The sequence below is a fragment of the Cebus imitator genome, unplaced genomic scaffold (assembly GCF_001604975.1).
Source record: "Cebus imitator isolate Cc_AM_T3 unplaced genomic scaffold, Cebus_imitator-1.0 Scaffold61, whole genome shotgun sequence".
In the NCBI taxonomy this organism is placed as follows: domain Eukaryota; kingdom Metazoa; phylum Chordata; class Mammalia; order Primates; family Cebidae; genus Cebus; species Cebus imitator.
The window spans coordinates 5,015,122-5,026,914 of NW_016107376.1; the positions used below are offsets into that span (position 1 = coordinate 5,015,122).

At 44.5% G+C, this 11,793-nt stretch overlaps 2 protein-coding genes across 3 annotated transcripts in view; one reads left to right on the forward strand and one right to left on the reverse strand.

The window, feature by feature from the left end:
* The window catches only part of NMT2 (N-myristoyltransferase 2), a 61,497-nt gene extending 57,833 nt beyond the window's left edge, over window positions 1-3,664 (forward strand). Inside the window, 2 exon segments of the mRNA XM_017529801.2 lie at window positions 1,793-1,930; window positions 2,609-3,664. Coding sequence (XP_017385290.1) covers window positions 1,793-1,930; window positions 2,609-2,629 — 159 coding nt within the window. The 3' untranslated portion in view covers window positions 2,630-3,664.
* A 2,954-nt stretch (window positions 3,665-6,618) lies between these two features.
* Window positions 6,619-11,065, reverse strand: RPP38 (ribonuclease P/MRP subunit p38). 2 transcript variants are annotated; one of them, XM_037739010.1, is made up of 2 exons: window positions 10,450-11,065; window positions 6,619-7,568 (listed from the first exon to the last, which is right to left on the reverse strand). In XM_037739010.1, the coding sequence occupies exon 2, from the start codon at window positions 7,556-7,558 to the stop codon at window positions 6,707-6,709; it is 852 nt and encodes a 283-aa protein (XP_037594938.1). In that variant the 5' UTR covers window positions 7,559-7,568; window positions 10,450-11,065; the 3' UTR covers window positions 6,619-6,706. The 2 variants fall into 2 exon arrangements, with proteins under 2 accessions (XP_037594938.1, XP_017385285.1); XM_017529796.2 differs by having other exon boundaries at window positions 10,483-11,064.
* Window positions 11,066-11,793: the final 728 nt, after the last annotated feature.

Below are 11,793 nucleotides of genomic sequence, written 5' to 3' on the forward strand. Positions count from 1 at the left end.
AAAAACCCTGAGAAATAAAAGTGCTTCTTCTATATCCCATTTTGTATACCATTATTGTCTGACATTTTAAAGAAATTTAATTTTTTACCATTAAAATTTTACTTAAATGTATTTCCCATTATCAGCCCAAGACAAACATAGTATCAGAGTCTTTACAACTTCCATCCTGGGCAACAGCTTCAGCCAAGTTAGGACTTGAAAGTCTGACAATTAACAATCCTGGAGATGAAACCATCTTGACAACTGTTCCCTTCTAACACAGGAACAAAGCTGGGCGTCGTGGCTCATGCCTGTAATCCCAGCACTTTGGAAGGCCAAGGCGGGTGGATCACTTGAGGTCAGGAGTTTGAGACCAGCCTGACCAACATGGTGAAACCGTCTTTATTAAAAATACAAAAAAAATTAGCTTGTCATGGTGGCGCACACCTGTAATCCCAGCTACTAGGAAGGCTAAGGCAGGAGAATCACTTAAACACGGGAGGTGGACATTGCAGTGAGCTGAGATCATGCCACTGCACTCTAGCTTGGGTGACAGAGTGAGACTCCATGTCAAAAAAAATTAAAAATAAATAAAACAGGAACAAAATAATTTCTGAAATCGTAATAAGTCATTTTCTGCCAGTGGGAGCTGTCATACTACATTTTTAATTTCTGGGATTCCGCATGTCTGAGTTAATCTCGCTGACTACATCAGCCTTTTGATACAGGCTGTCACTCTGTCGCTCAGGCTTAAGTGCACTAGCACAGTCACAGCTCACTGCAGCCTCCGCCTCCTGGGCTTACATAATCCTGCCCCAGCCTCCTGCATAACTGGGCCCACAGGTGTACACCATCATGCCCAGCCAATCTTTTTATTTTTGTCGAGACAGTGTCCTATACCTACACCTACACCTACAGCCAATGCCCAGGCTGGTCTCAAATTCCTGGGCTCTAATAGTCCTCCCACCTTGTCCTTCCAAAGTGCTGGGATGACAGGCATGAGCCCCCGCATCCAGCAATACTGCCAGCTTCATAAGACAATTTTAAACTGAATTGTTTTTTTCTTTTTTTTTTTTTTTAAGACACAGTCTGGGTCAGGCACAGTGACTTACGCCTGTAATCCCAGCACTTTGGGAGGCCGAGTCGGGCAGATCATGAGGACAGGAGATCGAGACCGTCCTGGCCAACATGGTGAAACCCCATCTCTTCTAAAAATATAAAAATTAGCCAGGCATAGTGGTGCATGCCTGTAGTCCCAGCTACTTGGGAGGCTGAGGTAAGAGGATCACTTGTACCCAGGGGGCGGAGGGTGCAGTGAGCCAAGATTGTGCCTCAGCACTCCAGCCTGGTGACAGAGGAAGACTCTGTCTCAAAAAAAAAAAAGACAGTCTCGGTCTATCTCCCAGGCTGGAATGCAGTGGCGCCATCTCGGCTTACTACAATTCCACCTCCCACGTTCGAGCAATTCTCCTGCCTCAGCCTCCTGAGTATTTGGGACTACAGGCATGTGCCACCATACCTGGCTAATTTTTGTATTTTTAGTAGTGATGGGGTTTTGCCATGTTGGCCAGGCTGGTCTTGAACTCCTAACCTCAAGTGATCCACCTGCCTCGGCCTGCCAAAGTGCTGGGATTCCAGGCATGGGCCACAGCACCCGGCCCTGAATTCTTAACCTGTGCTATACTTCACAGACATTAAATTCTATTATAAATGCATAGTCAAGCTATTAGTAGAAGAATTGTTACACTGAGATATGTAATATAGAAAACACTAGTTTTTTGTTTTAAATTATGAATCCTTTTTACATTGGCAGAAAGGATTTGATGTATTCAATGCACTGGATTTGATGGAAAATAAGACATTCTTGGAAAAACTCAAGTTTGGTATAGGAGATGGCAATTTGCAGTATTACCTGTACAACTGGAGATGTCCAGGTACAGATTCTGAAAAGGTAAGTGAAGTGGATATAGCCCTTGTAATCTCAACAAATGTATCTAGACAATTTCATACTTGCTTCACTTAGGCTTAAGATAGCTTTTATTTTATTTTATTTATTTTGAGATGGAATCTTGCTCTGTCTTGCGCCTTTGGATTCCCAAGTCAACATTATCCTCAGATTGCCTGCTTGTTTTCAATACTTCCCAAATATGACCAGTAATGGGTTATTTAAGGTAAAAACCCTGAGAAATAAAAGTGCTTCTTCTATATCCCATTTTGTATACCATTATTGTCTGACATTTTAAAGAAATTTAATTTTTTACCATTAAATTTTTTACCATGCAGGCTGGAGTGCAGTGGCATGATCTTGGCTCACTGAAACGTCCACGTCCCGGGTTTAAGGGAGTCTTCTGCCTCAGCCTCTCGGGTAGCTTGGATTGCCAGCACCTGCCACCATGCCTGGCTAATTTTTTTTTTTTAATTTTTAGTAGAGATGGGGTTTGACCATGTTGACCAGGCTGGTCTCAAACTCCTGACCTCAGATGATCCACCTACCTTGGCCTCCCACAGGACTGGGATTACAGGCGTGAGCCACCATGCCCCGCCTTAAGACAGCTTTTAGAAAGACATATCTATCGTACTACATTGCAATCTAATTTTTCTTACTATTCCATTTCTTCCCTCTCTTCAGGTTGGACTAGTACTACAATAGATGGATATTTTTATTTCTAGAACTCTGATATCATCGTTTGTTAATATTTAATGATGCCTGGAACTGTCATTCCAAAGAAGAATAAAAGCACAACTCAAGTGAAATTGAAGTAGTCGCTAAGCAGAAAAGAGGACAAATGTCCACCTGACACTTGTCCACACTTCTAGCTAGAATGTTAAACTTCATCCTTTTTTCACTATTGACCCATTTGTGGGAGGGATGAAAGGCTACAAAGAACACATTCTTGTAATTTTCAAACTTTTGGCTGTCTCTTGAAGAGAGGTATTTTTCCACTCTCTAGAAAAGGGACTGTTTTTCTATGAACTAAATAGAAGTTACAGAATCATGTAAGAAAATCTTTGCTATTGTTTGGAGACAAACTGCTGCATTTCTGTTTCTTAAGTGATGATATATTTGTCCATGTAACAGAACAAAAGACCCATCTGGAAATTTTTTTACTGGTATTACCTTACATGGTTTCACCGGGAACATTTATGGAATCAACACTTCCGTAGCTCAGCGACAAGTGTTGGGTATTTAAGTGTGGAGCAATATTAAAATATCCTGGTGACTAGTACATGTATTTCTCCATAAGCGAAGTTGCCAGATCAATAAACACACAGGTTTGGACTTTGATCTTCACCAGGTCAGTGGATTGCTTCAAAAGCAAAGTTTTGTGCAAGCGCTCACTAAGTATGCTCTCTGAAAGAGCCTGCGCCCGCAACTAATGAGACTTGTCTGCTCTTCTGCAAAGATCAGTTTCTTCTCTGCAACATCAAGGATATATGAGGAAAAGGAAATAAAAGCTGTAAAGTCAAAAGAGATGCCTGGTGGAACTTATTTGTGCTATCAGGACATGGATCGTTTGAATGTTTTTATTACTTATGCAAGATTGCACATATTCCTCTACGCTGACTTTCTCATGAAAACTGTCATGAGTCACGCTCATGGAAAATGTCTTATTTGTAAATAAGTGTTCATAATTTTGTTATGGTGTTTTTATCTAGAATTTGAAAAACAAATTGTCATGGTGTACAGATGTGTGTTTATATTGCCAGTAATCCAAGGGAAAAATAAGATGCTAACCAAAGCCACATAGCCGGGCCTCGACTCAGATACCATAGAGTAGATGCTATTTCCTGCCTTTACTGTACCAGCGCCTAGGATGTTCAGTGCAGAAAAAGTTAATTGTTTTAGACAACATGATGGTATTTCCTTCAAGTTATGAGTCCAGTGACACACCAATCATATCTTATACCAGGAAGGGGCCACCAAACTATGGCCTGTGGGCTCAATCCAGCCCATGGCTTGTTTCTGTACAGCCTATAGGCTAAGAGTGGGGTTTTTTTTTTAATAGTTGAGGAAAAAAAGCCAAAAAATGACATCATTTAATGACATATGCAAATAATACAAAATTCAAATTCCAGTGTCCCTCAATAAGGTTTTATGGGAACACGACCACACTTTTTTTTAAGACAGGATCTGGCTCTGTTGCCCAGGCTAGAGTACAGTGGCACAGTCATAGCTCACTGTAGCCCCACCTCCTGGGTTAAAATGATCCTCCTGCCTCAGCCTCCTGAGTAGATGGGACTACAGATGGATGGCACCACGCCTAGCTGAGTTTTTCATTTTTTATAGAGACAAGGTCTTGCTATGTTGCCCGGGCTGGTCTTTAACTCCTGGCCTCAAGTAATCCTACTGCCTTGGCCTCCCAAAGTACTGGGATTACAGATGTGAGCCACCATGCCGGGCCACAGCCACACTTTCATTTACGTATTGCCTGTGGCTGCCTCACACTACAAAGCTGAGTTGAGTGGTTGTGACCGACTGTGTGGCCTGCAAAGCCTAAGATATTTACTCTCTGGACTTTTACAGAAATTTTGTTGACCATGGTCTCTACAAAGGAGTTCAACTCTCCTTTGGCTTGCCATTATTTTAAACACCAATCCACAGCTGTGGCATCCCTGAGACTACCACCAGAGGGCGATGTGGGCCCCACAGTAGTGCATAATCAGGACCTTTCTTGGAAACAATGAAAGACTTGGCATTTCAGATGGTTCCACCCTAATTACATTAGCATTATTTCCTAACAGGAAAAAGGCTTCAAGAAACAAAACAGTACTCGTTCACTGGAAGATGCTTTGAGACACCAACATTAAGTTAAGGAGATTTTGACTAACCTGGAGTCAAGGGTCTGGTTTAAGAATTTACGTCCCACTCATTTTCCTGGCTCAAAGTCTTCTGCAAAGTAGGTTTTCAAGTAATTGCAGAATCGGCCAGGCACAGAGGCTCACGTCTGTAATCCTTGCACTTTGGGAGGACAAGGGGAGCAGATCACTTGAGGTCGGGAGATTGAGACCAGCCTGGCCAACATGGTGAAGCCCCATCTCTACTAAAAATACAAAAATTAGCTGAGCGTGGTAGCACAGGCCTGTAATCCCAGCTACTTGGGAGGCTGAGGCAGGAGAATCGTTTGAACTCAGGAGGTGGAAGCTGCGGTGAATCAGGATCGCACTACTGCACTCCAGCCTGGGCAACACAGTGAGACACCATCTCAAAAATCAAATAATTGCAAAATTGCCAATTGGAAATTTTGTCATGAGCTTACCTCATGGTGATAGTTACACTGTTCCTTTAAAGAGACATTTACATAACTTGTTGTCAAATTGTTAATCACTTTAAAATAGAGTAATAACTACATTTGCCTCTACAATTGAAGCAGATTACTAACATTTTAGAGAAACTGCTTGCTTACAAAGTAGCTATTTAAAACAATATTTAAATGCAATATATACTGTCTTGTAGATTAAAATACTTCATTGCATTATACTTTGTAATGAAAATGTTCTATTCAATAAGGTATCCTTTTTCTTTTTCCTTTTGGCCAAGGTGGCACTAAGTAAAATTTAAATGAAGAAGTGGTATAATCCATGAGTCAGCCAGACTTTCTTTCAGCTGGAAAAATCTTTAGTAACACCTCCCTTCTAAATGACAGAAACTAACTTTTCCAAACACACCGTCAACAGCAGGCACTCAACAGAGAGCATTGGTTATGCTCCGTTTCCTAACCTAAAGGACTCTTGCCACAGACCCACCTCTGAGAGCCCAAGCTCCTCAGTGTTTTTAATCTTATGGTCACATTTCATCCAATTACCAGAATACCTTTTATACATGTTAGATTTCCAAAGAGGTAAGTGAATCACGTAATGCAGGTGAACTGTACCCAGTCAAGATACCTTATCTGGCTTTTTCTATGTTTTTGGTATTTTTTTTTTTTTTTTTTTTTTTTTTTGATTTTTGCTCTTGTTGTCCAGGCTGGAGTGCAGTGGCGAGATCTCGGCTCACCACAATCTCTGCCTCCTGGGTTCAAGCAGTTCTCCTGCCTCAGACTCTCGAGTAGCTGGGATCACAGGCACACATTACCATGCCCAGGTAATTTTTTATTGTTAGCAGAGATGCGGTTGGTCAGTCTGGTCTCACTCACAACCTCAGGTGATTCTCCCACCTCGGCCTCCCAAAGTGCTGGAATTACAGGAGTGAGCCACCGTACCCAGCCTTTTCTTCTAAATATTAAGACTTTCTCCCTAGCCTGTGTCTATTCCTACCTAAAAGTCAAGTTAACATGAAGTAAAAAATGACGTATTGCTTCTGAAGATGGGATTGCTTGGCATTTGGGATCTTTGCTTTAAGTGATAATGCTTCCCCATTCCGGTTCTATCTGCCTGACTGACCAGAACATTTACTATTGCACATTTTCCAGGTTTGATAGGAAAATGCTGAGTGTTGTAGGCACAGATATTCCTGCTCACAGGCACTTTACCAGCCTTTGAAAAAATCAGTTTATACACACACGGACACTAGTTTCAATAAACTTCTGTTTGGATATTCCTATTTTTGAATATTTTCTACACTTAATAGTGTTTTCAGTCTTCAGCATATCTGTGCCATAGTTACACATTTGAATATTACCAAACAGGACCCTATGAATATATGTAAATATAACTCAATTTATTAATTTCAAGGCTTCTTTATAGGTGTCCTTTTACAAACTATATGACATGACAAGTTTATGCACGATTATTTTGAAGTAGCTTTTTTACTTTTGGGTGGTTTCCTTATCTTATTAGGGTTTGGAATCAGTTTCTTTATTTTAAGAGGTTGTAATGTTACAGAAGCCTGCTGACCTTCAGCAAGCTTTCTCTTAGGTTTTGACAGATCTTCAAATGAAGTGTCCAAAAGCTCTTTGTCTTGGCTCTCCACAGGTTCAGTCTCTAAATTTTCCCCAGCATCTTCAGTTCTGTCTTGAAGCCACGGCACACTTAAACTGGGTACTCTGGGGATGATGGCTCTTACTTCATCCACAAAGTCACTGGTGTTCTTTTTGAACCCCAAGGCTAGAACACATTTTAAGCCTATGACAGGGGCGATTCTCTCGCTGAGCCGGGGGACCTGGCAGGCAGGGACAGTTCTGCTGAGGCTTAACTGAATCAAGTGTGAGGTGATAATGGCAGGCTTGACAGATTTACACACCAGAACTAACAGCAGCTCACTCCTCTCCAGGGCTCTGGTAACTTCGTTAACGCCAATGGCAAGCTGCTTCCTGACGTGTGCGGGCGTCCACCCAGACACCTGCTGCTTAGCATCTGTTTTCTTCTCCTTCAGATCCTCGCTGATATCAACAGCGAGGCTGCATTTCTGTTTGCTTTCTTTTTTCGGAAAAGGTGTTTTGTTCTTTTTCTTCCTGTCTTCAATCTTCTGAAGTCCAATAGCTTTAAACCTGTTCTCCAGCGTCTGCAGGATGAAGTGCATATCCTCGCTCCCCAGAGCGCTCCAGCAGACGGTGTATGGGTTGTTCAACGACGTCTTCACAACCAAAGGTCTTGTCTTACGCACAGATCCCCGCGCCGGTGCCTGGGGAGCTGCAGCCATTTGGAAAATCCTCCCAAGAAATAAAATGACAACGGAAAAAATTCATCTTAACTACAATTACATGACTTAAGAATATTTTGGTTGTACTCTGAGACAGAATTTCGCTCTTGTTGCCCAGGCTGGAATGCAATGGCGCAATCTCGGCTCACTGCAACCTAAACCTCCTGGGTTCAAGTGATTCTCCTGCCTCAGCCTCTCGAGTAGCTAGGCTTACAGGCACCTGCCACCACGCCCAGCTAATTTTTGTACTTTTAGTAGAGATGGGGTTTCACCATGTTGGCCAGGATGGTCTCAAACTCCTGACCTCAGGTGATCCACCCGCCTTGGCCTCCCTAAGTGCTGGGATCACAGGTGTGAGCCACCACGCCCAGCCTGTACTCTGCTTCTTGATAAGCTAGAGCAAGCCTGATTATGTAAGTCCAATTAGGTGAGTATACACTTATCCTCTTTTTAAAGATTAAGTAATTTTATTTTTCCCCACTTTTCTTACCCCATTTTGAATGCTTTACTGCATCCCTTTAAAAAACTCAGGACTGCCCAGTCACAGTGGCTCACGCCTGTAATCCCAGTACTTGGGAGGTGGAGGCAGTCAGATCACAAGGTCAGGGGTTCAAGATCAGCCTGACCAACATGGTGGAACCCTGCCTTAAAAAGAAAATTCAGTACTATGGGTGACCAATGTTTAATTTCCCAATTTTTTTTTTCAAATGACTTGTCTTTATTCCTATACAAGCAATATGTGAATGTTTTATTATTAGAATCATAGGGCAATTCCATCTATTCATTTCATTTATTAAAAATATTCTGTTTCTACTTGTTCATAATTAACCTTTTAGTGACTGTTATGGTATTAATCTTATAACTTGTTACTGTTTTCCAAATTGCTGTCTAGGTGGGCTTCCATCCATTCATTCAACAAATATTCTAGGCCAGATCATGCCTTTAGTCCCAGCATTCTGAGAGGCTGTGGTGGGCAGATCAGTTGCGCCCAAGAGTTCGAGACCACCCTGGGCAATATGGAGAAATCCTCTACAAAAAATATATAAATTAGCTAAGTGTGGGGCATATCTGTAGTCCTAGCTGCTTGGGAGGCTGAGGTGGGAGGATCACTTGAGCCCAGGAGGTCAAGGCTGCAGTAAGTGTGATCATGCTACCACACTACAGCCCCGCAAATCATCACTCTGTTTAAAAAAAAAAGCCGAGATCGCGCCATTGCACTCCAGCCTGGGTGACATGAGTGACTGTTTAAAAAAAAAAAAAAAAAAAAAAATAATTATCTGAGCACCTCCAGTGTGCAAGTGGTGTTCTAGGTCCTGGGGCTCACAGGAAACAAGCCCCACCATCCCCCTGCAGAGAGCTTACAATCTGCAAGGAGTTTGGAGGTGTGATATTTTAAAGAACTGGAACAGTCATCTCATGATGAAAACTTCAAATAATACTGTCGTGTCCACTTTTCTAAGTCTCCCCCCACCAAGAGCCCTAAATTTCTTGAATATCCTTCCTGTAGCACTTGATACATATGCAGGCATACATTCTCCCTTTTTTTTTTTTTGGTTTCGTTTTTGAGACAATTTCCCTCTTGCCCAGGCTAGAGTATAATGACACGATATCAGCTCACTGCAACCTCTGCCTCCCAATTTCAAGCAACTATCTTACCTTAGCCTCCCCAGTAGCTGTGATTACAGAAGCCTGCCACACCAGGCCTGGCTAATTTTTGTATTTTTAGTAGAGACAGGGTTTCACCATGTTGGCCAGGCTGGCTTTGAACTCCTGATCTCAGGCGATCCACCCACCTCAGCCTCCCAACGTCCTGGGATTACAGGTGTGAGCCACTGTGCCCTGCTATGCCTCCTTATCGGGGCCCCCAAGCTGACTTCTCTGGCTGGTATTTTCATGAAGACTAGGGAAATGTAATGAAATTTTAAAATATTAATCCATTGAGGAAAAATGAGAATAGGGATGCCTAATGGGAAAATGTTATAAACTACTAGTGCAGAAGGCATAATCCTGTTTATCTCCCAGAGGCAACTACGCATTCCTTTCTCTGCCCTCAGTTTTCCTTTCTACCTTCCTGGGGCTCAGCTAGAACCACAGGGACCCCACTTGGCAAAACTAAAGTAAGTTATGTCCTTTCCATTTATATTTCCACTTACGAGGCTGGTGGCTGATGCTGAAGGCAAGTGTGTCTGTGCAGTATCTCACTGTATAAAGCACTCTCTCCATGGATTATTTGCTTCTTGCAGCATTCCTATACAATTCCCCAGTGTGTGGCCAACATGGTGAAACCCTGTCTCTACTAAAAATACAAAAAATTAGCTTGGTGTGGTGAGGCGCCTGTAATCCCAGCTACTCTGGAGGCTTAGGCAGGAGAATCACTTGAACCTGGCAGGCGGAGGTTGCAGTGAGGCGGGATAGCGCCACTACACTCCAGCCTGGGCGACTGCTATGTCTCAAAAAAAAAAAAAAAGTAAGTTCAAGTAAGTTAATGTGGCTGGGGCAGAGATGCTAGAGTAAACGGTGAGAAACTAGGAAAGGTGGGTAAGGACCAGATGGTGAAGACCTCTGCAAACCTTCCAGTGGGAAGCGACTTTAACGTCTAAAACAGAGGGGTCGTGATTAGAAGGATCGTTATAGATCTTTGTGGATCTGGGCAAAGCAAGGGTCCTTGAGCAACACAGACGCTCCTGGAGTTGTCCAGGTTAGAAATGGCTGTGGCCTGCTCTACAGGCGCCGCAGAGAGGACTGCAGAGAAACACATGTTAGTCGGAAAAGGAGGTAGAATCCCGAAGCAGTAGTGACCCGCTGGGAGTAAAGTTGAAGAAAGTATCAGGGTGACTCCCGGTTTCTTGATCCCGCCATAGACGAGGGGCGACGGCCGACCCAAAGCTCACCTCCCCACTGCACGCCGCCCCTGGATCGAGTACCTTAGTGCTTTACTATTTAGCACACGGAACTGTTCTGTTGTCCGTGTCTCCCTGGAGACGGTGGAGAACAGAAGGATCGGCGTGGGATTTTCCTTTGTACTCCTGGTGCCCAGCCGGGGCTACAATCCAGCAGAGGAACCCGAGGAGAGGCGCGGAAGCTCTGAGTGAGCGAGCCCGTCCCGGGACTGGGCGGCCCAGAAGCCGCAGAGGTCTTGCGTGCACGTGGGCTTCGGCCTCCAGAATCCGCGGAGTCCCGGGCCAGATGCCTCCGGGGTAGGCCTCCGGCCCGGCGTGCGCTTCGCGTGGCTACCTAGAATTCAAGAGGGAAACTCCGCCGTCACCCGAGGGCAACAGCGCCGGATCCAAGCGCGCCTGCGCCGCGCGTGCGCGGAGATCTCGCTTCTCGGCCACGCCTTCCAGACGCGGCATGGGGCGGGGAAGTTGCTCGGAGCAGTGCAGCGTTATCCTGCGTTAGCTCACTCTGGAGAGGGGAAAGCGACCCACAGGGTCCCTCGGCCCAGAAACCACACATCGAGGCCCCATCTTTTGGACTCGAGTTTAGGCCCCGGGGTGGAGGCTCCGGACTGGCCCCTCTACAGCGGTAGTGCGCAGGCGCAAGGTCGGTATCGCGAGATCATGCGGTTGCCCTGGTAACCAGACGCTCAGGATTTGGACCGCCTAGTTCAGAGGCCCCAGAGGACTGTCTCTCTCGAGGAGTCTGTGCCCCCCTCTCTCTTCTAACCCAATTTCTGCCTTTCAATGCCTTGGAGTCTTAGCTCTCTATCTCGGTTCGCTTTTCCGTATTTGCTTAGCCTCGAGGACGCACATCTCCCCTTGTCCCAGTGAGCCCTTCGTCATAGAATCCCTGCGGACTCTCCAGCACCGCGAAAATCAAGATAAAAGGGAGGAGTGTTGGGTAAAACACATGCTTATAGGCAGTAATGCAGGGAATCTTGAGCCCTGAAAAGAGAAAGGCAGTGAAGAGTTGCCTTGAATTCAGCAACAGCTGCCCAAAATATCCTATCCAGTGTCCACTGTGACTGCTCCAACCAATGAAGACTCAAGTTACCATCGGAGTCGCTGCAGTCCGGGACAAGTGATGAAGAGGCCGAATACCTTTCTTTCCTTTCTTTTCTTTCTTTCTTTTCTTTCTTTTTTCTTATTTTTGAGATGGAGTCACGCTCTTTTGCCCAGGCTGGAGTGCAGTGGCGCGTTCTCGGCTCACTGCAACCTCGGCCTCCCGAGTTAAAGCGATTCTCTTGCTTCAGCCTCCCAAGTAGCTGGGACTACTGGCGCGTGCCATCATGCCCG